The sequence below is a fragment of the Chroicocephalus ridibundus genome, chromosome 1, assembly GCF_963924245.1.
Source record: "Chroicocephalus ridibundus chromosome 1, bChrRid1.1, whole genome shotgun sequence".
In the NCBI taxonomy this organism is placed as follows: domain Eukaryota; kingdom Metazoa; phylum Chordata; class Aves; order Charadriiformes; family Laridae; genus Chroicocephalus; species Chroicocephalus ridibundus.
Genome location: NC_086284.1, coordinates 133,865,477 through 133,889,313, shown reverse-complemented (window position 1 = coordinate 133,889,313; position 23,837 = coordinate 133,865,477). Strand labels below are relative to the sequence as shown.

General features: G+C 45.0%; 1 protein-coding gene across 1 annotated transcript in view; it reads left to right on the top strand.

Annotated features, from left to right (window-relative positions):
• Positions 1–3,091: 3,091 nt before the first annotated feature.
• The window catches only part of LOC134524263 (antigen WC1.1-like), a 28,219-nt gene continuing 7,473 nt past the window's right edge, over positions 3,092–23,837 (top strand). The window contains exons 1-7 of the mRNA XM_063354120.1: positions 3,092–3,161; positions 11,420–11,734; positions 13,223–13,531; positions 15,119–15,433; positions 16,235–16,546; positions 16,976–17,293; positions 18,492–18,806. Of these exons, the coding sequence (XP_063210190.1) occupies positions 3,092–3,161; positions 11,420–11,734; positions 13,223–13,531; positions 15,119–15,433; positions 16,235–16,546; positions 16,976–17,293; positions 18,492–18,806 (1,954 nt within the window). The remainder of the gene's footprint in view (positions 3,162–11,419; positions 11,735–13,222; positions 13,532–15,118; positions 15,434–16,234; positions 16,547–16,975; positions 17,294–18,491; positions 18,807–23,837) is intronic.

Genomic DNA, 23,837 nt, shown 5'->3' with positions numbered 1-23,837 from the left:
ATGCAATATGATTTTAAGTTACAGAGTTGTAAAGTTTGTTTTCAAGTACTCAATGTTGAGTCTTGTCCCCAGCACATTTTGTTGCATGCTTCCAGACCATAAGGGTTAGTTTTTGTCCATCTTCCCAGGCTTTTCTGGTGGGGAAACCAATTCTGAAATAACCTTCACAAGTGACAGAAACCATCCAGAAGTCCCAGAACTCATGTGGAGTCAAAAAAAAGAACACCAAGAATTCAGAAATGTATGTTCACATTGGGAAAACTAAACCTAAAGCAAATATACTTCAGTATTTCTTCATAAGTCTTGAAGTCATTCCTAGTCTTCCAGACCCTCTTGATGACCTGCTATCAGCTGCCCTTGTTTTAAACTTCCAATTCCCTCTCTTTGTCCCGTTACAGACTTTTGCTGTGGTGATCAACGTTTTGTGGAGGAGAAGGCATCTATTTCTAAGGCTAACAGCAGGAATACAATGTGGAAAGCATCAGGGAATACTTCTGAAAAGGTGGGGATGGACCTCCAGAGGGATGAAACTGATGGCAGAGAATCTTTTCCAAACAGGTACTCACTTTATGACATTTGAACTCTGCTTTAAAGACAACTGCAAGATTCCTGCTCAGCATCCCTATTTCCAGGAGAGAAGAGACAGAATCCTCAGCCTGTGACTGGCTTATAAGCGGCACGGGAAAGAAGTGAAGAAGGGAGATAGTTTGACTGGAGGGGGTGTGGGGAGACGGGAGGTAGGGGGACATAGGTGGGTTCCTTAGAGAAGAAGGAATTGTTTCATCCATCTGAGGAAGAAGCAGAACTTCTGGACGTGTAGACCAAGATGTTTGTGCTTAGTGGAGATGATGCTGGTTTTCCTTCTGCTATCTGAGCATATATGGTGTCCCAGAATGCCCCTCTATCCAGACAAAGGATACAAACAGTTCTGATGGGCTGTGGAATGGTAACTGATGAGTTACTGTTCCATATAGGAACATTCTGTATACAAGTCTAGTGAGAAGATACCTTTAAGGTCCTTCACAAATATTGCTAGATGGATAAGGCTGGATGAAAGACATGATGCCACGTTTCCACTGAACTTGTCCTAGAATAGATGTCTTCTCCTGGTCATTTGGCTAGAAGCACACCCTGGTCTCACCAGACATATTCAGGACTTGTTAAAGTCATCAAGGGGACTGTGGTTTTTAGGTAAGCCCTCATGGCCATTGGGCACAGGAAATCCATGCTGCCAGTCCCAACCCAAGTGAATACTGATCCTGATGGCATCCCTGTCTGCAGTGGGAAAGAGAAGAAAAGGAGAGTAACAGCTTCTCCCCAGAGAATTCTGGAGTTCTAACATCCATGGGCATGTACCTGGTTACTTGGTCATAGTGCCCGTGAATGAGACTCTGGTTATCAAGGGACAGCACGCTGAGTAATAGATCTCGCTCTTAGACTTCCTGGAGTGGGTTTAAAATGTCAGTGAAAATTCTGTTGATAGCTACTAATCAGCAAGGAAAAGAGTGTTAAGTGAAACCACTGAACTTCAGTACAGGAACAGATATTATAATGGATACCTTGTCTATCTCTCATTAACACATCTGTAGTGGTTTCTTCCTCACCCTGGCCACATTTCAAACAGAGTGGAAGCGACTTTCTGTTTTTCAGAGATCTACATCAAGGAGGAGAAGCAGGCTGCTCTGCAAGGGAAGGTCAGCCAGGAACTGAAGTTGACAGCAAGCCAGGCATGAGGCAGGATCCTCACCAAGGGGTACAGTCCCATAGTACCTGAACAAGAAGTACCAAATAGGACCAGTGACTGCACCCAGGTTAAGTCAGCAGCTGAGGCAATCCAAACGAGACCATAGTAAGATGGCAGGTACAAGATCAAGCCATAAAGTCAAGTCAGCAGATCAGCTGACTAAAGTCAGTCAGCAAAGTGCACGGCCAGACCCTAGTTTGTGTGCCATATAGCTCTAGCAGAGACCACAGGCAAGTGTCTGAGCTCCTGAGCAGCTCCTGAGCAAAGTATGGGCAGCCTCTATCCAGACTTCTCTCTGCTCTTCCTCATGCAGCTCTTTCCCCAGCAGTCTGACCCAAGGTTACACCGCTGCGAGGTTATACAGACCCTGCACAGGCAGTCAAAGCCCAGTGAGAAGGGAAGAGGTTGCAGAGCTTACTGGTGTACTAAGGACCTAACAGCTTGGACATCACTGAACTTGGGATTCTGGATAAACACCAGATAGCTGCCATCGGACAAAAAGAGCATGTGCGTCACTGTCATAAAGAGGATTGTGTGTTCAGACCAGTGTAAACAGATCATGCTCTGCAACTGGTTCCAATTGCAAGAATGAGTCTAGCAGCCACAGTTTGATTAACAGCAGCTTTTATTTCCCTAAATTCATCATCATAAGAGAGTGGGCAGAACTACCAGCAATGGTCATACATAACCTGAAACAAAAAGAAACTCAGTAGACGAAACAGGAAGTCCTGTAATTCGCATCCTAAGGAAGATGGTCTTTCAAGAGCCTCTGCCCATATAGTTCTCAAGTTTTGACCGAATAAGGAAACTCCGAGCAGCGCTTGCCTCAAAGACTGAGTGAGTGTCAACTACTTACGTTGATTTTACGGTGGGGGTACAATTGGTCCCAAGGAGATGGATGAGCTACAAATCTAGGGATTTTCTTTGCCTTTTTCTCTTCCAAAATGATTCACAAAATTACCAATGTTCTGGACTTTCACATTATTTTGTCAGGTGAGAAATAACCATTTTGCGTACTGCTCTGCCTGTACTACCAATGTTGGTCCCATAGTAAAACAAGACAATATCGATAATGACATCAGAAGCGCAATCATCCTTCATATATGGTCACAGGCAAAATTTTTGAATTTTATTGGAGGTTTTGGTTCTTTCAGATTTGAGATTAATCTGTTGATAATGTCTAAAAAGGTGAACAATATTTCTATTGGTTCCTTCATGTAGTTCATGCTATCATGTGAATCTATATTTCCTCCTTTGTAGTCATTTGTGAGACACAGAGAAGCCCATGCAGAGTTTGGTCTAGGCGGAGCCCAACAGAGAGTGAAGTTTCTTCTGTCCACAATCAGAATGGCAACAGAAGGACATCTTTCTACTCCAGTGTTGTGGCTGCTTCTCCTCTCCGTTCAGGTCTCCCTGGGTAAGTACACACTTCATTTCACGTAAGGCAGTGAGGTAGGAAAACTATGTAAATTCAGTATAAATACGTTGTTATTCCATCAATATGTAAGGCAAAGTGTCAAGAAGGTGTTTAAATACATTTTTGCCTTTGATTCAATCTCCTTGGTGATCCTGAGAGAAAGAAGGGTAAGCCATTTGTAATAGTTTTCTATTTTACACAGACGTCAGTGACCGGCCATTCTCATAACAATTCGAATCCAAGCTTAGTAAACGGCCGAGCTGTAATGGAAGCCAGCTGGGTATTGTTACTACTGTCTTGCCTCCCCTGTTGAGCTCTGTGTAGACAGAATTAATTACTCCAGGTCTTAATTCAACACCAGTTAAAATGATGTTGCTGTGCTCTGTGTGTCCAGTGGAGTTTGGCTGGGTAACATACTGGCCCTTCAGTTGTTCCCGTGTACCCGGAGCTTATTGCTATTTGTCTCTCTGCTCTTTTAGAGCTATGTGTACATGTTTGAAGCTGATGACGAGAGCCAGATTTTGGAATCCCCATTTTTGTCTCTATACACATGGAGGTGGCGCTACGGCATTGTGACTGGTGGTCGCACCCTCATGTGATGAGAACAAGACTTCATGGTCGATACTTTGATGTAGCGTGGCCCTAATCTTAATGGTTCTCACCAGTTGTGTGGATGCAGTCACCGTTCAAGCAGATGGGAAGAGACGGCATGGGCCTTTCTGTGCAAAGGAGCGTGAAGAACCATATTAAACATTTGTACTTGGACATCTTCATAGCAATGTTTGAGCGTCAACTGACCAGTACTGTAGAAATGAGAGTGAGTTTTCTGCCAACTTCTTTTTATTAACAGGGGATAATACCCGAGTGACTCACTGGCAGATGCAGACACGAGTAGCTCTAGCTTGACACCATGATCAGCACCCGCAATCCACGTCTCTGCTCTGGCAGTACTTGCACTCTCCGTGCTGCCTCAGCCCCCTGCTGTTCCCCAGGGAGGGTGCAGCCCGCAGGCAGTGCAGGAGACATGGCCCTCGGGGAGTGAGCAGGCAACCTGCGACCGAGGTAGCACGTGTGCCGAAAACCTCCACTGAGGCTCTGGGTACGGGGCTGTACTTCTCATTCTCATCCCTGACCTAGGAGAGGAACGAGATATTCAGCTAGAGCGAGCCAAAATCTGATGCCGCCTTAGCCAAGCAGAACCTCACTCTGGGACTAGTACCACTGAATTCAATGAAGGGTGGGACATGCTATGGAGCGTGAGGGATACAAAAGAGTGTGCCTGTAGGTATCATAAAAAAGCACATAAGACTGATTACAGCAAATGATAGTTTTGATTAGGGAATATTTAAATCTGTTGATTGGGTTATGCCTACTGCTGCATCCAGCCTTGCATGCTGTGACACCTTAAAAACATCAGATGTTGGATGATTTAAAACTTTAAATGCAAAGAGGTCGCTCGACCAAGCGACAAGCTGGTTTACTCCTGGATATGGCTGATGGAAATACATTATCTGTTTCCTTTAATAATGTATTATGAATTTAATTTTTCTTAGAAATTATTTCTCTTTTAAATATATATATATATATATATATTAGCTAAGAAAACTCCTTTCTGGGATATGTTCTTCAAGTAAACTGTGGGTTGTTCTCCAGAATGTCTTTCAGAAGAGTCTTAAAAGACTTATTACAGAAAGATTATACTCCTGAGACAACATGTGGCAAGTACAAAGGGATTTCGTAGTTATTAGAGACTTGTACTATGTATGTGAGAAACTTTCTTACTCAGGAAATTTGAGAAGAGAGTACAGTTTGCAGAAAAAATAGTTTTTGGAAGTTACTAGTTGTCAGTCACTTGAATAATCTCCCTTAAATTTTTTGCATTTCGGAATCTAAATGATAGGCAGGAAATTGTGAGGAAGACTAGCAGTATTAGCAAAGAGGTAAAACCTTTGCCTATGTACAAGAGGTGATCATGTATCAAAGGTGTATTGTCTGTGTGTGATGAAGCAGGGAAGAAGCAGGCTACAGACCATATGGAGATGGAGGCAAAATTTTAGTTGACTACTGCGAGGGCTTTACTCTGGAATGAGAAATGAAACGATGGTTAGTTACTGAAGGAAGTGGCTGCATTAGCATCAGTTACGGGCTAAGACTGACATACTTACAGTGAATAGAGAGAGGAATTAGACTTGTTTTCAAATGCAAAGAAAAATTATATATTCTTGTTTCACAATCTCAAATGACAGCAAGCAGTGTGATACGTAGGAACACTTCTCTCTTGATTAAGAGAGGGAAGGTAATATTTTTCACACCAGATTGTTTTAACAACTCTTACTGGAAAACCCAAGGGTCTTAGTGCAAATTAATTATCTTTTGTTGCTTATCAAATGCCATGATTGATAGGAGATGATCTCTGAGAGGTGTCTTTCTGGACTATTTGCAAGATGTGCATAGCTGGACTGTTTTCTCTTCACATCACTGTCCAGTGCTGGGTCATAGTGAGTACTGCAGGTTTCTCTTGGTACCTGGTTAGGTTCTGACACCTTTCTTGCTTCCAGTGCAGTCTTACTAAGAATTGTGGTTGTCTTAGCTAACTGTGTCACTTTTGGAGAGGTGACTCTGATGAGTTATGAGCTCTAGAGTTGGTATGAGGGCAAGGGCCAGCTGCTCCATCTGCAATAACATGTCTGGCAGGGTGAGGGCCTCACCAGCCCAGGGCCCAGCCCTGGAGAATGGAAGAGCAGCAAGAAGGGCAGACCTAGGGGTGGCAGTTGGGTTCTACTCTTGTTGCCAACTTGCCTCATATCATCAGGCAAGTTCATAGAGATGAGGCAGGTCCAAGGTCAAGCTGAGAAGTCAGTCTGTGCCTCAGAGTGCCGATCAACAGTGCCCATGGCCAGGTGCAGCTGTGCCCAAGTTGAACACAGATGCACCAACGATGTAGCTCAGGCAGGACAGAAGGTCCATGCTTGTGCTTAAATAGAGGCCTGGGCCCATGGGCAGAGTGTGTGGGTGGGGACCTCAACTGGAGAAGCTCAAGGCCATTAAGGATTATTAGTGCACTCAGGGCACTGACAATTGGATCAAACCTGTCCTATAGATGTTTGCTTTAATTTTCCATTGTGTGTCACGTTTTGAAACAGCGCTAATTTGAGACCAAAGTTACTAGGCTTCCTATGTGACTGTCCTGTAAGCGTTGTCTAGCTATGTGGTCAATCTGAATGATCCTCCAGGACTCAAAAGAAGTTGCCGGCCCTCTTCAGGGATTTCCCTGTTTCCTGACATGCTGAAATTCAAATCTTGTCAAAATGAACACAAGTCTCAGATGTAGGGACTAAACTCTTCCTGAGTGCACTTAGTTTGTAGTTTGTCCTTAATATGGAAATACCAAAGTCTTGCATGTGGGTTTCTACCATTTGATTTCCCACCCATTTTGTTGTCTCCTCTTTCGTGCTCTAAACACCAGTGGCTTTGCATTCACCTGGTTCAGTAATGTCAACACAGCTTTTTTTTCCATTTTCTCCTTTTAAGTTTTCGCCTTGAGAAGCACAAAGTTCATATCCAACAACTTGGTTCCAAGGGGTGTATGAGGTGACTGATAGATTTAGGTTGAACATAAGGAAGCCATTTTTTACAATGAGGGTGCTGAGACACTAGAACAGGTTGCCCTGAGAAGTTGTGGATGCCCCATCCTGTTATCCCAAAGCAGGGTCGTTTACCCGATGTGCAATATGCCACTATACACACAGAGTAGAGGTATTTATTGAAATCATTGCTGCTGAGATGGGTGCTAGGTGGCAATCCTCAAAGCCAGCACACAGGCCTACACACTCCTCAGAATATTTATACAGTTCAAAACACAGAAATACACACCTTTAATTACAATTATTGGTTAATACCTTATCTTAACAATCTGTATTGGTTAGTACAGCGTCTCGCTTTCATTTAAAGCCACAATGTCTTTTAATTGATGTGCACATGCTCCGGTACAGTGGGAGGGGCTAGTTCTGTTCAGTCTCTAATTGAGTCAGTGGTCGCGATCTCCCACTGCCGCCTGTTCCTTTCCCCAGTTACTGCAGATCTTTGTTGACTTTATGCTTCATCCAGCAGCTGTCCGGGTTTCAGCTGGTTTCAGTGCCTTCTGCAGAGGGATGTTCCCTTGTTATCAACCTTCTGTTCTTCTCCAAGGGTATATTCATTAGCAAGGCATGTATTGTTTAAAGTGTCCTCTTTCACAAGGCCTTGTAACCTTTTCACAGCTCTTTGCTCTTGCTTAGTGAGAGATTCTACCTTCTGAAATACATTCTACCTTTTAAAGTTCATCAATTCTTGGAAGTGTTCAAGGTCAGGTTGGATGGGGCTTTGAGCAACCTGATCTAGTGAAAGATGTCCCTGTCCATGACAGGGTGGTTGGAACTAGATGATCTTTAAGGTCCCTTCCAATCCAATCATTTTGTGACTCTATGATTCTGTTTTCTTCTCTGACCGATCAGAATAAAAATCCCTCAGTGGAAAATATGCAAATACATACAATCTGGATTCCTCCAGACACTCAGCCCATCCAGTATCTGGTCCTGGATCCTCAGCGTCTGTAGCTCATGCACTGACACAAATGCAAATGGGTCTTTGAGTTGACCCCCTGACCTTACAATCTCTCCAGTAGTTGGTCCGGACCCTCTGGTCCTTCTAGTAGCCAACTTCTCCAGTTACTCACTTCCAGAGACACATACTTCGCTCCCAGGCCAATTAACTTACTCACTGGCTAGTCCAGATTGATATTCGCTAGCAATCACACACTGTCATGCAATACCCACACTCACTCCAGTTGCTGGCATCTGTTGTGGCTTAACACCAGTAGACAGCTAAGCACCACACAGCTGCTCACTCACTCTCCCCTGGCGGGATGGGTATCACAATCCATTTGGATCTCTTAAATTTACAGGACAACATATACTCTGTGAATTAATCTTTGTTTTAGCCGCTCATTAAGAAATACAATAAACAAACACAACTACAGGGGCTCATTTCCCCTTTGCCCAGGCTAGTCTGTCATCTGAATTCACTGATTCAAGTTATAAGGTTTCATAACTTACAACCCGTAACTCTTAATTTGTGCACTTATGAGAAAAAAAACCCAAACAACTTAGTTACCTAGCCAACAGTGAGAACCCTCATCCTTCCTCCTCCATCACAGTGTGGGCACCCCCTGTATCACACTGGGAAGCATGAATGCCTCAGCACTCCAGCTGCTGCTGCATCTCCTTCAAAGGCTTTTTGGGTAAGCTGATGTTTTATAACTTCCAGCTTGGAAGTTTTGTCTATACCATTTCCATAAGTTAGCAGATTCTGAAGAGACTGCCAGACAAAAGCCAATGGCTGCAGGAACCAGCAATCTGCAGGTGATAATGGCTGTATTATAATGGCCCTTTATCTCTTTCTGGGCACCTAGACCGCCTACATGGTGCTCTCCCTTTGACCTAATGGCTCTCCTCCCAGCACACATCAGGGTTTAGCATGAGCTGTGTTAGCCAAAATCCGATCAGGAGTTGAGTGAACAGTCTCAGATGGGGGAGAGGTTTGGAAGGGTAAAAATGAGAAAAACTCATGGGTTGAGATAAAGACAGTTTTATCGGTAAAGCAAAATCTGCGTGTGCAAGCAAAGCAGGGCTCCATCACTCCTAATGGCTACTTGGGAAGACAAACGCCCTAACTCTGAACATCCCCCCTTCCTCCCTCTTCTCCAGCTTCTATTGCTGAGCAAAGTGTCATATGGTACGGACTATCCCTTTGATTAGTCGGAGTCAGCTATCCCAGCTGTGTTCCCTCCCAACCTCTTGTGTACCCCCAGCCTACTCACTTGCAGTGTGAGAAGCAGAAATGGCCTTGATGCTGCATAAGCGCTGCTCAGCAAGAACTAAAACATCCCTGTGTTATTATCAACACCGGCTTCATGACAAATGCAAAACATAGCCACATACAAGCTACTATGAAGACATTTAACCCTATCCCACCCAAAACCAGTACAGCACCAAAGACACTTGCTTCTGTGACCTGTGGTCCAGCTCCAGTTGCTGGCACTTGAAACTCCATACACACACATCCACACTGAATAGAGTCACCTTACCCAGGAAAACAGTTAGAAATAGATTTTAATAAAAGGACACAATGGACAGTGCTGATTAGGTGCAGGGCATAACCAGACAAGCATGCTGTCCAGCAGCCTGCTTACCCACCACTGGACGTTTTCACAGAATCACAGAATGGTTGAGGTTGGAAAGGACCTCTGGAGGTCATCTGGTTCAACTTCCCTGCTCAAGCAAGGAAGCCAACTCCACAACCTCCCTGGGCAACCTGTTCCAGTGCTCAGTCATCCTCATGGTAAAAAGCGTTTCCTGATATCCAGACAGAAACTCCTGTGTTTCAGTGTGCCCATTGACTCCAGTCCTTTTATCCACTTACCCTTCTATTTTCCCATGCTTGCTCCTAACTTAACATCCTTGATCCCTCCCTTTCCCCACCTTTGATTCCTCTTCTAAACATCCCATAATAAACCTTATGCAATTCCAAGATGCTCTTCTCTTGCATCCCACAGAGTGTCCCATAGCGTCTAGACAGTAGCCCCCCTCAGTCCCTAAGGTGACACAGAAAGCCCTCATGTTGATTCAACTGATGGGTTTCATACCTGGACAACCCTAGAAGGGGGCAGGGCAGGGTCCTGACTAGATTATTGGTGTTCCCCCACCTGCCATTGTTCCAGTGTTCTTCGCACATGGAGACAAGCTTTCTATCACATAACCTAACAAATGAATGCCATCCATATTGTTGTTTAATTACAACAGTGACTGCTTTTGGTGGAATTTGGCAGAAGGTTTGGGCTTTTTTTTTTTTTTTGCTTCAACATTTGTTTTCACAAATATCTACAGAAAATCATTGTCTACATCAATTCAGAATGTAAACTCAACATGTTCTATGATTCTGCAATTCTGCATGTGCTTTTTACTCAAACAGAGTTTTACGTTTCTGCAGGTAAAGAATCTTTTTTATGAAAAGATGTTCCAAAATTCTTGCCATAAAATTCCTGACTGGGAAAAAAACCTTAAGACAATTCCTGAAAAATTCCACTTTTTTTCTTTATGTGTCATTACATCTTAGGCTACACACTTCAGTTTTTCCAGTGTTTACTGTGTCTATGTAAGACACAATCTCAGACCTGTTCCCCTGTGTTTCTAGGGTCCTAGCAGGCCTTTGTGTAGCTTGATTTCCTAAGAACTGCTTCTGTGTCCCACCATCATTCCTGCATTTGAATGTAACAAAATGGTCCCTGTGTTTTCTAGCCTGTAAGTCCCTGTGCTAAGCTACTGTATAACATTTGATGAAGCATCTATAGTAGCAGCCCAACATTGTAAAGCAAGAAACCAACATGTGGATCTTCCCTCTTCTGTCCGTCTCTTTATCAAGTGCTCTGTGATGACTGTAATGTTATTTTGTAAGTCCACGGGTAAAAGGACTGGGAAACGTGTATCCATATAAAAGGAAAGAGGCAGACCTGGGAGCAGAGGAGGAAAAGAGGTTCCTTTGGGCATCAGACCCACCCCAAGAGATGGCGGGGCATGAGGAACAACATGAAAACCTACCCATCTGTCTTCTGTTTATGCTGCTGCATCTCCTGAGATAGTTTGCCAGCCCTCATGACTAATTATCTTCTCTCCTGAAGTACCCCTGTCTAGGGGACCCTATGGCTAGGGCAAGAGAGAAGAGGAAGAATAAAGAGTATTGGGACACTGAGTTGCAAGTAATAGTTTATCTGCGGGGAAGAAGTTGAGGCAGACAAGAGAAATTGCTTCTTCACACCATATGGAACACGGGAATGAAGAAACTGGTGCCCAGTGAAAATTTTCAGCTGGATATCATCATGCCAGAACAACAAAGAGAAAGGAGGAGTTTCTGTTGAAGCCTTTGTGAATCACGCAGCAGGGATATTACTCAGCATTTCCCAGCCCTGGTAGGTCAGAAGAAGAGAAAGCTCACCTGTCATTAAAAATAACTTACATTTTAGCAGTGCAGTTAGCTCAAACTTGTAAATACAGACACAATTCCCTGCAAGAAACCTTTAAATTGGACTACTTAGAAAGGTGAGCCAAATAGCTCTGATTTAAGAGTAAATTAAGAGTAATAATAATATCATTAACCCTCTGGAATAGATAATCATGATTAGGCACTGTCCTTTCCATAACCTTGCTCTGTCTCTGTGTATGAAGGTGCTGATGAATTGAGGTTGTCAAATGGAACTGGCCCCTGCTCTGGGAGAGTGGAAGTAAAACACGAGGAGGAGTGGGGAACTGTGTGCGATGGTGACTGGACCATAGAAGATGCTGAGGTTGTTTGTAAGCAGCTACAATGTGGATCTGCTGTTCAGGCCCTTAATCGAGCTCCTTTTGGAGAAGGAACTGGACCAACATGGTTGTATCGAGTTGATTGCCGTGGTGATGAATCTGCTCTCTGGAACTGCTCACACACAGGATGGGGTGCCTTTACCTGCCCTCATTACTTTGATACTGGAGTGATGTGTTCAGGTAAGAAGTCACCCAACCTAATATAATAGAAAAATGCTATGAGGCCGAGGTCAAACTTTGTCCTAGCTGGATAAAGCCCAGTATTGCACAGAGGTAACACTTCCTCCATGGCCTCCACTCAGCTAAAGCAAGTTGCACTAGCATTAAGTCTTCTGCTGACTACAAGTGTTATGTCTCCTTTGCCTAGGCACAGCAATGACATAGCCTTAAAGTACACATAGTAAATGACATAGAGCAGAAAAAGAAACACTATTTGTTTCTACCACAGCTCTCCCAGGCAAGAGGAGAGCAGTACTAAACTTGTCTTTGACCAGGCATGGGGGCTACAAAAGCAGGTGTAGATAGAGAAGCAAGAAAATGCTGTGTTTTGCCATACAACTACCCTTCTTCTCCAGATCTCTGTGTAAGCTGAGATGGGACAGTCTGCAATGGCAAAGAAATCCAATGTCTGTCTGGCTGCCTTCCTCTGCAAGATGTGTTTGGTTTTGCTTTTTGGATAAAGCACCGTTGCAAGAGTTTTTTTCTTCCTGACTTTACATTTGCCCTTTTCGATTTTTGGTTGTGGTCAGCCCATTAATCCAGCCTGTCTATGTCCCTCTGAATGGGAGCTCTGCCCTTGGGTTTATCTCCCACCACCCCCAAATGCACTCCATCACCTCCTCCAGGTTGTCGGTAAAGATTCTGGTCCCACAAAAGACTCAGCAAGTGGTACTCCACTTGTTTCCAGCCTCCAGGTAGAGTGCAACCCACTAATCACTACTCTCGGAGCCTGACTGCCCAATTACCTTTTTAACCATGTAGTTGTCCACCTGCCCAAACTGTAACATCCTAATTTGGACACAAGAACATTGTGCAAGACAGTGTCAAAGGTGTTGCTAAATGTGAGATAAATGACATGCACCGGTCTCCCCTCATCCACAAATTTAGTCACTTTTACCAGAGAAAGTAATAAGTTGTTGGCGTGATTTACCTTTGGTAAATCCATGCTGAGTCTTCCCAGTCACCATCTTGTGCCCAGAAATGTTTTCCAGGAGGACTCACTCCATGGTCTTCCCAGGTAGCAAAGCAAGGCTGACCAGCCTCCAGACTGTCTTTTCAGGCTTTTCTGAAGATGGCTGCAACATTTCCTCTTTCCAGCGTGCTTCAGCTTCCTATTCATTTGAATAATGACATCTCAAGGACACACAGTAGTACATGGCTTTTTTTTCTTTTTTTTTTTTTTTTCATTTGGGGATTGCTATTTCTGAAGCATTTGGCAAATGCTCAGAATTTCCCTCCTTCCAAAGGATTCAGTATTTTCACATATTAAGAAACAAGCATTCCCACACACCATTTTCTCTCTTGTCAGTGGCATACAGGAATTGCCACAATCGTTATTTAAAAGTGTCAGCGGTCCTCAGAGAACTTGTCCGTGAAGGTATGGTAGTTATTAAATTAGGTCAGTACAACCAACCCTTGATGCTGGGTTTCTTGGGGGTTTATTTCCAGGTTTCTCTGGGCTGCATCTGACTGGAGGGGACACTGCCTGCTCAGGACATCTGGAAGTAATGCAAGAAGAAACTTGGGCTACAGTCTGTTTTTCGCACATTGATTTCAAAGCTGCCTCTGTTATTTGTAATGAGTTAGAGTGTGGCCAGGCTGTGGATATCTTGAGAGGAACTCACCTTGGAGACAGACATGAACTGATCTGGCAAGAAGAGTTTCACTGCGTGGGGAATGAGACTCACCTCGCACACTGTCCCAGGATACTGCACCATATTAAGACATGCTCTCATGATGCCACTGTTTTATGTTCAGGTGAGACTTTGGACTGATGGATATAATTTATGTGTGTCCTATATGTCTTTGTCCCGTCAACCCACAGTTCAGAGCCTCTGTATATTTCTGTGGTCCTCAGGGTGCTTGAGTGCTTCCCCTATCACACCTTGAGCCATCCAGGGAAGGCCAGGAAGTAATAGAGAGCAGCCCCACGATCTCTCATTTACTCTACTGAGAGTCTACGTTTAACATGGGCTGTTGTTACCTCTTCACTTCTGCACCAGGGATGCAGATCTCAAAAGGGCTGTAATTTCTTTTATACTACTAAAGGTATGCACTCAATAGTGCTGAGAATTCCTTCTTACATAAAAGGAAAGATGGCCAGAGCAGACAAATTGAATGTATTTTCTGTGCTGCCAGTGTGCATGTTAATCTCTGGCACTTTAGTTAATTGTAAAACTGGAAGAGGTACCATACCTCCAAAAAGTCAAAGGAGGCACAAGTTACAAATTTAAGTTATTAAAAAAAAAAATAAATAGAAAAGGTTGTTGGAGGTCTGGATAGCTTTAGTTGTGACTGCCAGGTAACATTATTTAAGAACTCCCTAGAGGCAAGGCTGCTGGGGACTCTAAATACAGTTAATTTATTGCCACCCACTACAAAAGTGATGATTAGACCTAGCAAACACAACTTTTTTCCTGAGGGCACAAATCAAAAGGGGCAAACTGAATGTGGGGCAGAGCTGCTGGCAACACCCTGTCACAAAACAAGCCTGGAAAGGACTGCAGTTCATATCCATTTCCCAGCCAAAGGGCTGCAGTCCGTTTCAAGACTGTCTTGGACACTGTCCCACTGGCCATGGCTATCTGGAGCACTGGCTGGGGACCTGTCACAGCCAAACGGCCCAGTTAAGGTATCAGTAACTGATAGGTCTTGGTTCCTGCCTCCGTCTTGCAAGAGTCGCTGCTCAGAGTGGAAATACAGGTCTCATTAGGGGGAGTATGATGCAAGGACCAGGCAAGGGTAAGAAATAACAGCGTGAGAAGATAGAGGGACTGCACAGGGCTGGGAGTAGGACACCACCTACCCATGCTGCACTTAAATTATTGTGAATATGCCGATGGGCATGGCCTGTTGTGTTCAGAACCTTGTGCTGTGGCATGGGTGACAGTTGAGAACGGCACACTGCAGTTGCTGCTTACCAGGTAATGTGAGATGACTGAGAGAGTGCTACTAGTAGCTCCTACTCTGAGTTTCTCACATGCTCCATTGCATGGCAATGCTGGAACTGCCTCTGCAAGAAACGATGCTGCAAGGTAGCAGAGTACTGGGGGGTGGGGAGGGGAGTGCGGGGGAGAAAGCAGAGCAGAGGAGGAGAGACTGAACTTAAAGAGTCAAAAGGCTTTTAGTCATGTAGCGCAAGCTACAACATGGACAATAAAGACTTTTTTCAGAGCTGGCTTATGAGCATCCTGGTCTAACATGCTTCCGAGTAACCTGAGACATACTGAGTGCTAGTTCCTTGCAGTTAGATCTCTCTTACAAATTTCAATGCAATAGCACACCAAAAAAATGACAAAACCAAAAAAAACCCCTAACAGCTAAGTTCCTTTATTCTTCCTGCAGGCTATGGTGGGTACAGGCTGGCAAATGGCAGTACCACATGTTCAGGGAGAGTAGAGCTTCTTCATGGAGGCACGTGGGGAACCCTGTGTGACTACCTGTGGGATTTACCAGCTGCTAATGCCCTCTGCCAGCAGCTGGACTGTGGAGTCGCCCTACTGATACCAGGTGGACAGTCCTTCAGGAAAGGAAATGGATCTGTCTGGAACGGCACATTCAGCTGCAAGAAGAATGGCTCAAGCCTGGGAGCCTGTCCTGTCAGTGTGTTACCGCAAGATGAATGCCCTGCTGGAAAAGACGCTCGTGTGATATGTTCAGGTGAGCAGCGGAAAGGACTAAGAGGAGAACTGAAAAACTCCTTCTTTGAGGAAAAATATGGACCCAAAACCCAGAGGGCGTCTGTGGAGCCAAGCTTTGTTTTTTGTCTGCTACTCCAGGCATTTCCAGGGTTTGAGGCTGCACTTTGAGCCTGCACAAGGCTGCCCTCTGTGAAATGCTCCCGGTGTCAGGCAGCAGCAAGAACAGGGCTGCTCCACAAAGTGGGATGAGCTGGGGGCAGAGGGCGAGGACAAGACAGGCAGTGTCCTTACCCATCAAGGCACAATCCAAAGCATCTGCACAAAGGACAGAAGGAGGTACTGATAACAATGTCTATGGACAGTCCTAGACAAGGCAAAGTAATCAATCCGATGCTGGGTCCAACTGGAGAATAGTCAGGAGCAGCAGGAGACAAGACTGGAGACAGTTACACCATTCACAGACTGCAGGCATGGTCCAGGTTTAAGTGAGGCCTTGGACCAGTAGGATGCACAGCTGGAGGCCCCAGGCGAGGCTGGTCAGAACAATTAAGGTCTATTAGTTCACCCAGAGCCCTGAAACCTAGTGTCCCGAGTTTAAAAATTGCAAAGGGGAACAGATCCTGATTTCTAGTCATTCTTCTTAGTAAAACAGGGTGGACTGAAATCTAGTTATGAGTATGGAAGTTCCAGTGGCCCAGTGGAATCTTTTTCACTACTGAATGATAAGGGAAACTCATTTCCATTTCCGAGTCACTTTCAGGCCATGCCCATGAGCAGTTACTAACATGACACCTCAGTACCCACTTTCTCTTATATTCAGGGTGCCCAGGGGGCAGGCTGGTGAATGGCACCACATGCTCTGGCAGAGTGGAGATCCGCCATGGAGACACCTGGGGAAGACTCTGTCGCTCCCACTGGAATTTGCAAGCTGCCGACGTTCTCTGTCATCAGCTGAACTGTGGCTATGCAAGGTCAATCCAGACAGGAGATCGTTTTGTGGACGGGAACGGGCCTGTATGGAGGGATGCTTTTCACTGTGAAGGGACAGAGTCCTGCCTGTGGGACTGTGCTCAGGTGACTTTGGGCAATCCAGCCTGTTCAGCCGAAGACGCAGCCACTGTTATTTGCTCAGGTAAGTCAGGAGTGGCCTTTTATGGGCAGTGCGACTTCAGACAAATGCAGCATTGGTGATCTCACTCCGACAAGTAAGTCTGGTTTGTCAGCCTGTCTCTAGTGCCCCTTCCTTTCCCTCACCCGGCCAACCTTTGCTTCAGCATAAAAACTTCATTTAGTAGAGGGATTCATATTGTTTAGATGTACTTGACTCCTCATCTAGTCTTTGAGCTGGGGAAGCCTTTCTCACTTCCCGTTGCAGACTTATGTACATGAAAGCAAACAAAGCCCTAACAGAGGTGGTCTCCTTAACTAGCGGTGAGAATTATTTTCTTTACCAACATAGAAATTTGTCTTCCATCTCTGTCCTGCATGTTATTTCTATTCTATGCTCTTACTGCAGTAAAAGCAGTAAATTCAATACATTTTTCAACTCTCTTGAGCCCAGGTCTTGCTGAATCACTCAGACTCTTAGGTGGCGAGAGCCGCTGTGATGGGCGAGTTGAGATCTCTCTCCATGGCACGTGGAGCAGAGTCCTGGATGATGACTGGAACATTAAGGATGCTCATGTGGTATGCAGACAGCTTCAGTGTGGAATTGCCGAGAAAGCCTATTACCTTCCAAGGTCCAAGCGAGGCAAGGGTCTTGTGGCCTTAAGGAATGTCCAGTGTGCTGGAAATGAGACTCAGCTGATGCTCTGTAAGACCTCCCATTCTCAGACAGTGCCAATGGGAGTTGCTGAAGACGTTGGTGTGATTTGCTCAGGTGAGTTACTGCGCGAGGGGAACAGAATGCTTCCTGGGTTGCCTCTAGCCCCGCCTTGTGCTGTGGTCTCGCCAGATCTTAAATAGGCATGGGTCTGAGCGTGTGATACCCACCTGCCTGTATAATGATAGTTAAAGAAGCAAGTGTAATTTATATAATGTTTTCTTCTTCTGAATTTGTTAAAGAATCTATCTCACAGAATCAAAAAGAAATGATAGAATACAGAAGTCATAAAAACATTAATTTGGCCATGACTGCCACACATTCTGACTTGCGAGTTAAATAGGTTTTATGTTGTGACATTTCTATATGTATAGATATCTGCAGGCTTTCTAAAGTAAATTAGAACTGTTTCTAATCTTCTTGTATTTTGTAACCCATCTGTAACAGAAACTGTCTCTGTTTATGTAGAAAATAGCTTCTCAGGCTTTCTAAGATAAGATGATCTCCTCGTATACTTAGTATGACTACACACTCCTTGTTTGCAACAACTCACAGGAATTATTCAAACATTTACCTGATGCAGGAGAAGGCCTTTCCCTTTATGAGGTTTTAGCATCACAGGAGTTCTGCCCAACAAATCATAACAGAAGAACTGGAGTATAACAGGAACATGACATGGGTATAACAGGGAACTGCTAGAGAGGGTGCAGCAGAGAGCTACCAAGATGATTAGGGGACTGGAACACCTCTCTTATGAAGAAAGGCTGAGGGATTTGGGTCTCTTCAGTCTGGAAAAAAAACGGCTGAGGGGGGATCATATCAACACTTATAAATACTTAAAGGGTGGGTGTCAGGAGGATGGGGCCAGGCTCTTTTCAGTGGTGCCCAACAACAGGACAAGAGGTAATGGGCACAAACTTGAGCATAGGAAGTTCCACCTAAACATGAGGAGGAACTGCCTTAATTTGAGGGTGGCAGAGCACTGGAACTGGCTACCCAGAGAGATGGTGGAGTCTCCGTCTCTGGAGACATTCAAAACCCGCCTGGACGTGTTCCTGTGCAACCTGCTCTAGGTGACCCTGCTCTGGCAGGGGGGTTGGACTAGATGATCTCCAGAGGTCCCTTTCAACCCTATGATTCTATGATTTTATGATGATTCTATGATACCTTAAAAGTGTTTTAAACATACAGTCATTACACTGACCTGTGCGTTGTCATTATATCGCATGTTGACAGCTGGGTTTTCTTCCTGCAGGTAGCAGACAGATCAGGCTGGTGAATGGAACAAACCGCTGTGCTGGGAGAGTAGAGCTTTATCATGATGGCATCTGGGGCACCATCTGTGACGATAAGTGGGATCTATCAGATGCTAATGTTGTTTGCAAACAGCTGCGATGTGGACATGCCATCAAGGCATTTGCCTCTGCTCATTATGGCGAAGGCTCTGGACAGATCTGGCTGGACGATGTGAACTGCACTGGGGCTGAATCTGATCTCTGGGCATGTCCCTCTAGGGCATGGGGCCAGCACAACTGCCAACACAAAGAGGATGCTGGAGTCCTCTGCTCAGGTCTGTTCAGAGATTCTTTTTCTGAGCCTGTGGGTTGAAAAGGGAGGGTTACATGAAGGGTAAGCAGAGAATAGTGGAGACCTGTTTGGACAGCCTCTTGCTCTCTCTTGACTACAAGCATAGTTGGTCGGCACATCCCCTTGGTTCCACCAAGATGCAAAAGGTTTACAGAAATCCTTCTTTTGCGTTAACAGTCACACACAAAAAGTGTGTGGGGGGGTGGGATACTTGGGGGATAAATTGGAGGGTTTCCAGCAAGGGGCTGTGGGTGTTCCTTGTGCAGGAGGAGGTCATCCACTGCCGTGTGCCCATTACAGTCAGTTACAGCTGGCTCTAAAAACAATGGAAACAACCCACTGTGCGCCAAAGCATCAGTCAATCAGAGGAGCACATGGCCGATCTGCTCCTGTGTATTTAAGACAGAGTTGCAGCTGCAATACAGAGGAGAAATGAAGAAGTAGGAAAAGACAGAGCTGGGGACATGGCTGGAGACATGGTTTCCATGCCAGAGGAGGTATGCCTCTGAGAGGGCTGTGTCCTGTGGATAAGCCACACTGGAACAGATACACTCCTGAAGAGACTGCAGACGGTGGAGGGCCCACGATGCAGCAGGTACCAATCCTGAAGGAACTGCAGCCTGTGGTCCACAGTTGGTCAGACATGTTGGACCAAGTACAAACCCTGAAGAGACTGCAGCCATTGGAGAGCCCACAATGGAGGAAATACAACCCCTGAAGGGACTGCAGCCTGTGGAGCATCTATGCTAGAGCAGAGGAAAATAAATAAGAAGCAAGGAGCAGCAGAAAAAAAACACAGGCTCCTGCACTCCCACCCTCACTGAAGGAATTGGCAGGGAAAACAAAGGAAGTTAGGACTAATGGAGTGCATCAAAGGTGTTTCCCTCAGTGTTTATTTAATTGTTAATGTTTCTTTTTTTTTTCCTCATCGCCTAAAGCAATAATTAGGATTATGTTAAGTGCAAAAAGTAAAATTAAGTTTCCTAAGTGGAAACTGTCTTGCTCATGATAGCAGGCAGTAAATGTTGGAGACTCTCTTGCCCAAACACGAGTACCCGGCATGCCCTGAGACTGGAATAATTGTAGTGACTTCAAAGCTCCAGAGAAGCCTTGATTGTGATACTGGAAAGTTGTTGTGGTGTGGTGTAAGTGGTACACCTATTGTTGGGGGAGTGGGGTGGAAGGATATGGACTATGTGTAAACAGGTGGGAAATGGAGAGTGTGACAGACCTTGTTGAAGGGCAAAGTGATTGGGAAGAACTCCAGCGGCCTGTAGCCTGGATATTTTTCTGTCCAAGAATATCAGCCTGAGAGATGCAAAGGGGTTTTACTGCCTGTGAAACACCAAGAGAGTGGTGTGTTGCTTTGCTGTGGGGTACACCAGAGCCTACCATGTGTTCACAGCAGGGCTTCAAGAGGCACTGGGACAGCTTAGCAGAGCTGGGCAATCTGGCTGACAGTCTCAGTCAGAGCAATGGTCTGGTAAAAGTGGTATTAACTAGCGCTCCGCACAAAAGGGACAATTCCGATCAGAAATTAGCAGCTAGTAGCACTGAAATGGTCAAATTTCAAGCTTCAGGCTGCTTGTGGGAACACCTAGAGCTTAAATTCACGGAACTGGACACCTTGGGAGGTGAAAGTAGGGGCTCATCATGAATTAAAAAATGAGTCCTTTCAGACAGCCCTAGTTACAGTAATTAAGGAGCCCCACAGAAAAGGGTACGCTGCTCTCCAGACTGTGACCACTCAATGGGTCTTTACTCTGAATGTAAATGAATACAGAAATGTGGAGAAACTTACAGTCCCTGCTCTGCAGTGGCATTGCTGGGACACCAGAGCAGATGAGATACAGCTGAAAGCTTGAGACAGCAGGACTTTGGGGAGCTTGGGCATAAGACACTTGTAAACACTGTCCTGAACAATGTAGCAGGGCTCTGGGATCAGTTTCTGGAGAGATGTGTTGAGTGGTGCCTAATCCTGCTGATCCTACAAACAAAATACCCCTTTGAAAGGACTGGGAAGAAGGAGATAATCAACAGCAGTCTCCTGGACTCCTGGAGTGTGGTTACAGGCAAAGGGAGAGGGACCCTGAAAAGCTTGTGAACACTAATGTTAGGGCTTGAAATCTCCAATGGCTAGGCACGGTTGCTAATGCCCCTCTGGTACCGTCTGGCGGGATGGCCTGTTGATCAAGGAGTAACCTATGTTTACCATTCTGGAGTGAGGATGCCAGAAGAAGAGCGCAAGCTAACAGCACAGATGAGGATAATACCGAGGATCCAGCAGTATGGTCAACCTCAGGAAAAACATGAAGAGAGAATGAGAATTCTGCATGTTCCCCTCCTACACGCCAGGACTTTAGGATGTATCTGAAAGAAAAGGGAGACAATATGAGAGACTGGGAGGAAAATCCCTTCACAGACCTAGCATTGTGGGCACAGGAGAGAGGTGAGAGCTTATTTAAACTATTTCCTTCTGCTGCCCCCACTTCTGGACCACATACTGCTCTGACAACTGATTTGAACTTAATGCATCAGGGGGGTTCTCCCTGGCCTGGCAGTGGATGAAGCTAACCAAATAATTTTGACTGTCCAGACAAGGTGGTCAGGCACCCTTGCCTCAACAATACTGTGCCCTAGTGGGTACCTAATAATTGCGGTGCTCAGTGCACCTTATTGTCCTCTTTGTGTAGCAGTGATAAACAAAGAGTTCTTGGAGTAACTAGAGGATGTTAAGTCCAAAACATGCCCAGCTTTCAAAGAAGGGAACCTAAGCTTGAATAGATGGGTTTGGTACACCTCACTTGTGGCCACTGGCCCTACTGTCCCTGTCATCCTTGCTTGACTATCTTGACCACTGGAGATGGATGGATGTGTAAGGAAGGCTTTGGGTTTTTTGGAATAGGCAGTGTGGCCTGCACGGGTAAGAACCAGCTATGGGACTCCCCAGGACTCTCTAATCACCCAAACATTGCTGAATTTGCTTAAATAAACCCAGGTGTCGGTCCTTTGGCAATACAAGTAATTTGCTGAAAGTAGTATCAAACTGACCAAGGGGACACTGATGAAATCCCCAAAATAATTGTTTCCCTGGAAAAACAAGGGTTGGTCTTAAACAGTCACCTTACAACAGTCCTGTCTACCTGTGTGGAGATCTGCTGGAGAATAATCGTTTACAACAGCCTTCAGAGCTCTGAATAAAGTCACATCTCCACTAGCTGTTACAGTTCCAGACACATTGCCACTTTTGTATGAGCTAGAAGCTAAAGAATACATCTGGCATGCTACAACTGCTTTTTTTTTTTTTTTAATCCCACTGGTCAAAGAAGCAAAACTTCAGTTTGCCTTCACCGCAGTGGTGTGCAGTACGCCTGGAACCAACAGCCCTTTGCATCTGCCATGGCAGCATCCACAAAAATTTAAAGCAACAGAATGCCAAAGAACTTCTCCTCTACCTTGATGATGTTTTGATTGGAGGAACAACTCCAGAAGTAGAATTAAAGGGCTATAGAAAATCATTACCCCTCTCAGTGCTGGATTTGCCATTAAGGACTCTGAAGTAAAAAGGCCTCCTCAAGAAATCCAGGTTTAAGCCATTAAAAATTGATGGAGATATATGCCAGCTGATCACATTGCTTGGATAAGCACCATGGGCCTCCATGCAATAAACAAGAACCCAGGGCTTCTTTGGCATTACTGCATTTTGATGTACACGCATCCCGTTACAGCCAATTGACCAAACCCACATACCAAGTGACGTGAAATAAGTCTCATTTTGAGTGGTAAGAGGAACACCAGCAAGCTTTGGAGCTGATCAACAGAAGATAGTCCATGCCATGCCATTAGGACCAATATGGGTAGGTAGCAATACCCAAAAAAAGTGTAATATACACATGCAGGAAAGAAAAGCATTAAATGGAGCTTGTGGCAATGAGCATCTCAAGAGATGAGAGACACTGTTGGAACTCTGGAGTCAGAGCCACAAAGGAGCAGAAGATATCTTCTCCCCTCTAGAACAAGAAGTCCTAGCTGCATGCGCAGAGGGTGTCTGAGTGCCACTGAAGTGAGTACAGAGCAGTCACTGTGGTTATGCCCTAGACTAGCTGTCCTGAATTTTAGGTTCAAGGATTCAAGACTACTGAGGGAAGAGCAATCACAACTACCTGGCAAAAAAGGCTACTGGCCCTTTACCAATCTGCACAGATCGGTTCAGGTTCCGGACCAGGATTAGTTGAATTTACTAAGTCAATAGCTGGTAAATCAATAGTATGAGGAAGACCAAACATCTTTGGCTGTCGAAACCCTAGCATATGATGAATTAAGTACTGAAAGTAGACAACAGAGTTTGTTCACTGATGATGGATCCTGCAAAAGCACAGCAGGAAACAGGCGCTGGAAATCCTTGGAACCCCTCTACAAGAGAAGCTGCCATCTTGAAGGAGACTTGAAGAACTTTGGAAGGCCTTGAAAATAGCCAGGAGCATTGACAGACCCATGTATACAGACTCCTGGATGGTGAATAACGTGGTAGGGAAATCGCTTAAAGAATGAAACTGTGATAACTGGCAGCAGTGAGGAAAACCATTTTGAGGAGAAGTATGGAAAGTAGTATAATCACTGCTTGAAGAAAGACCTGCTTAGTATGTCATGCTAATAATGCATATATCCCAAATTCAAAGACAACTCAAGAAGAGAAACACAGCAACCAAGCTGACCAGCTGGCTCAACATGTCAGTAGAGATTTGGGATAGGAGCGTAAAGGAAAACTATTTTTAGATAGATGAGCCTATGAAACTGCTGAGCATGCTATGAGGGATCGAGGACAGAGAAGGCTGCTGAGGTTTGTCTTGGGAAGATATAATGCAAGCAATTAGGCAGTGTGATGTCTGTGGAATAACGCGATATACAGTGTGAGTGATGAAACAGTATGCACAGGGAAAGAAATGAATGTTTGGAGACGCCTGGCAAACGAATTATATAGACCAACCCCGTCCTCCCCAACACCACTGGCAGA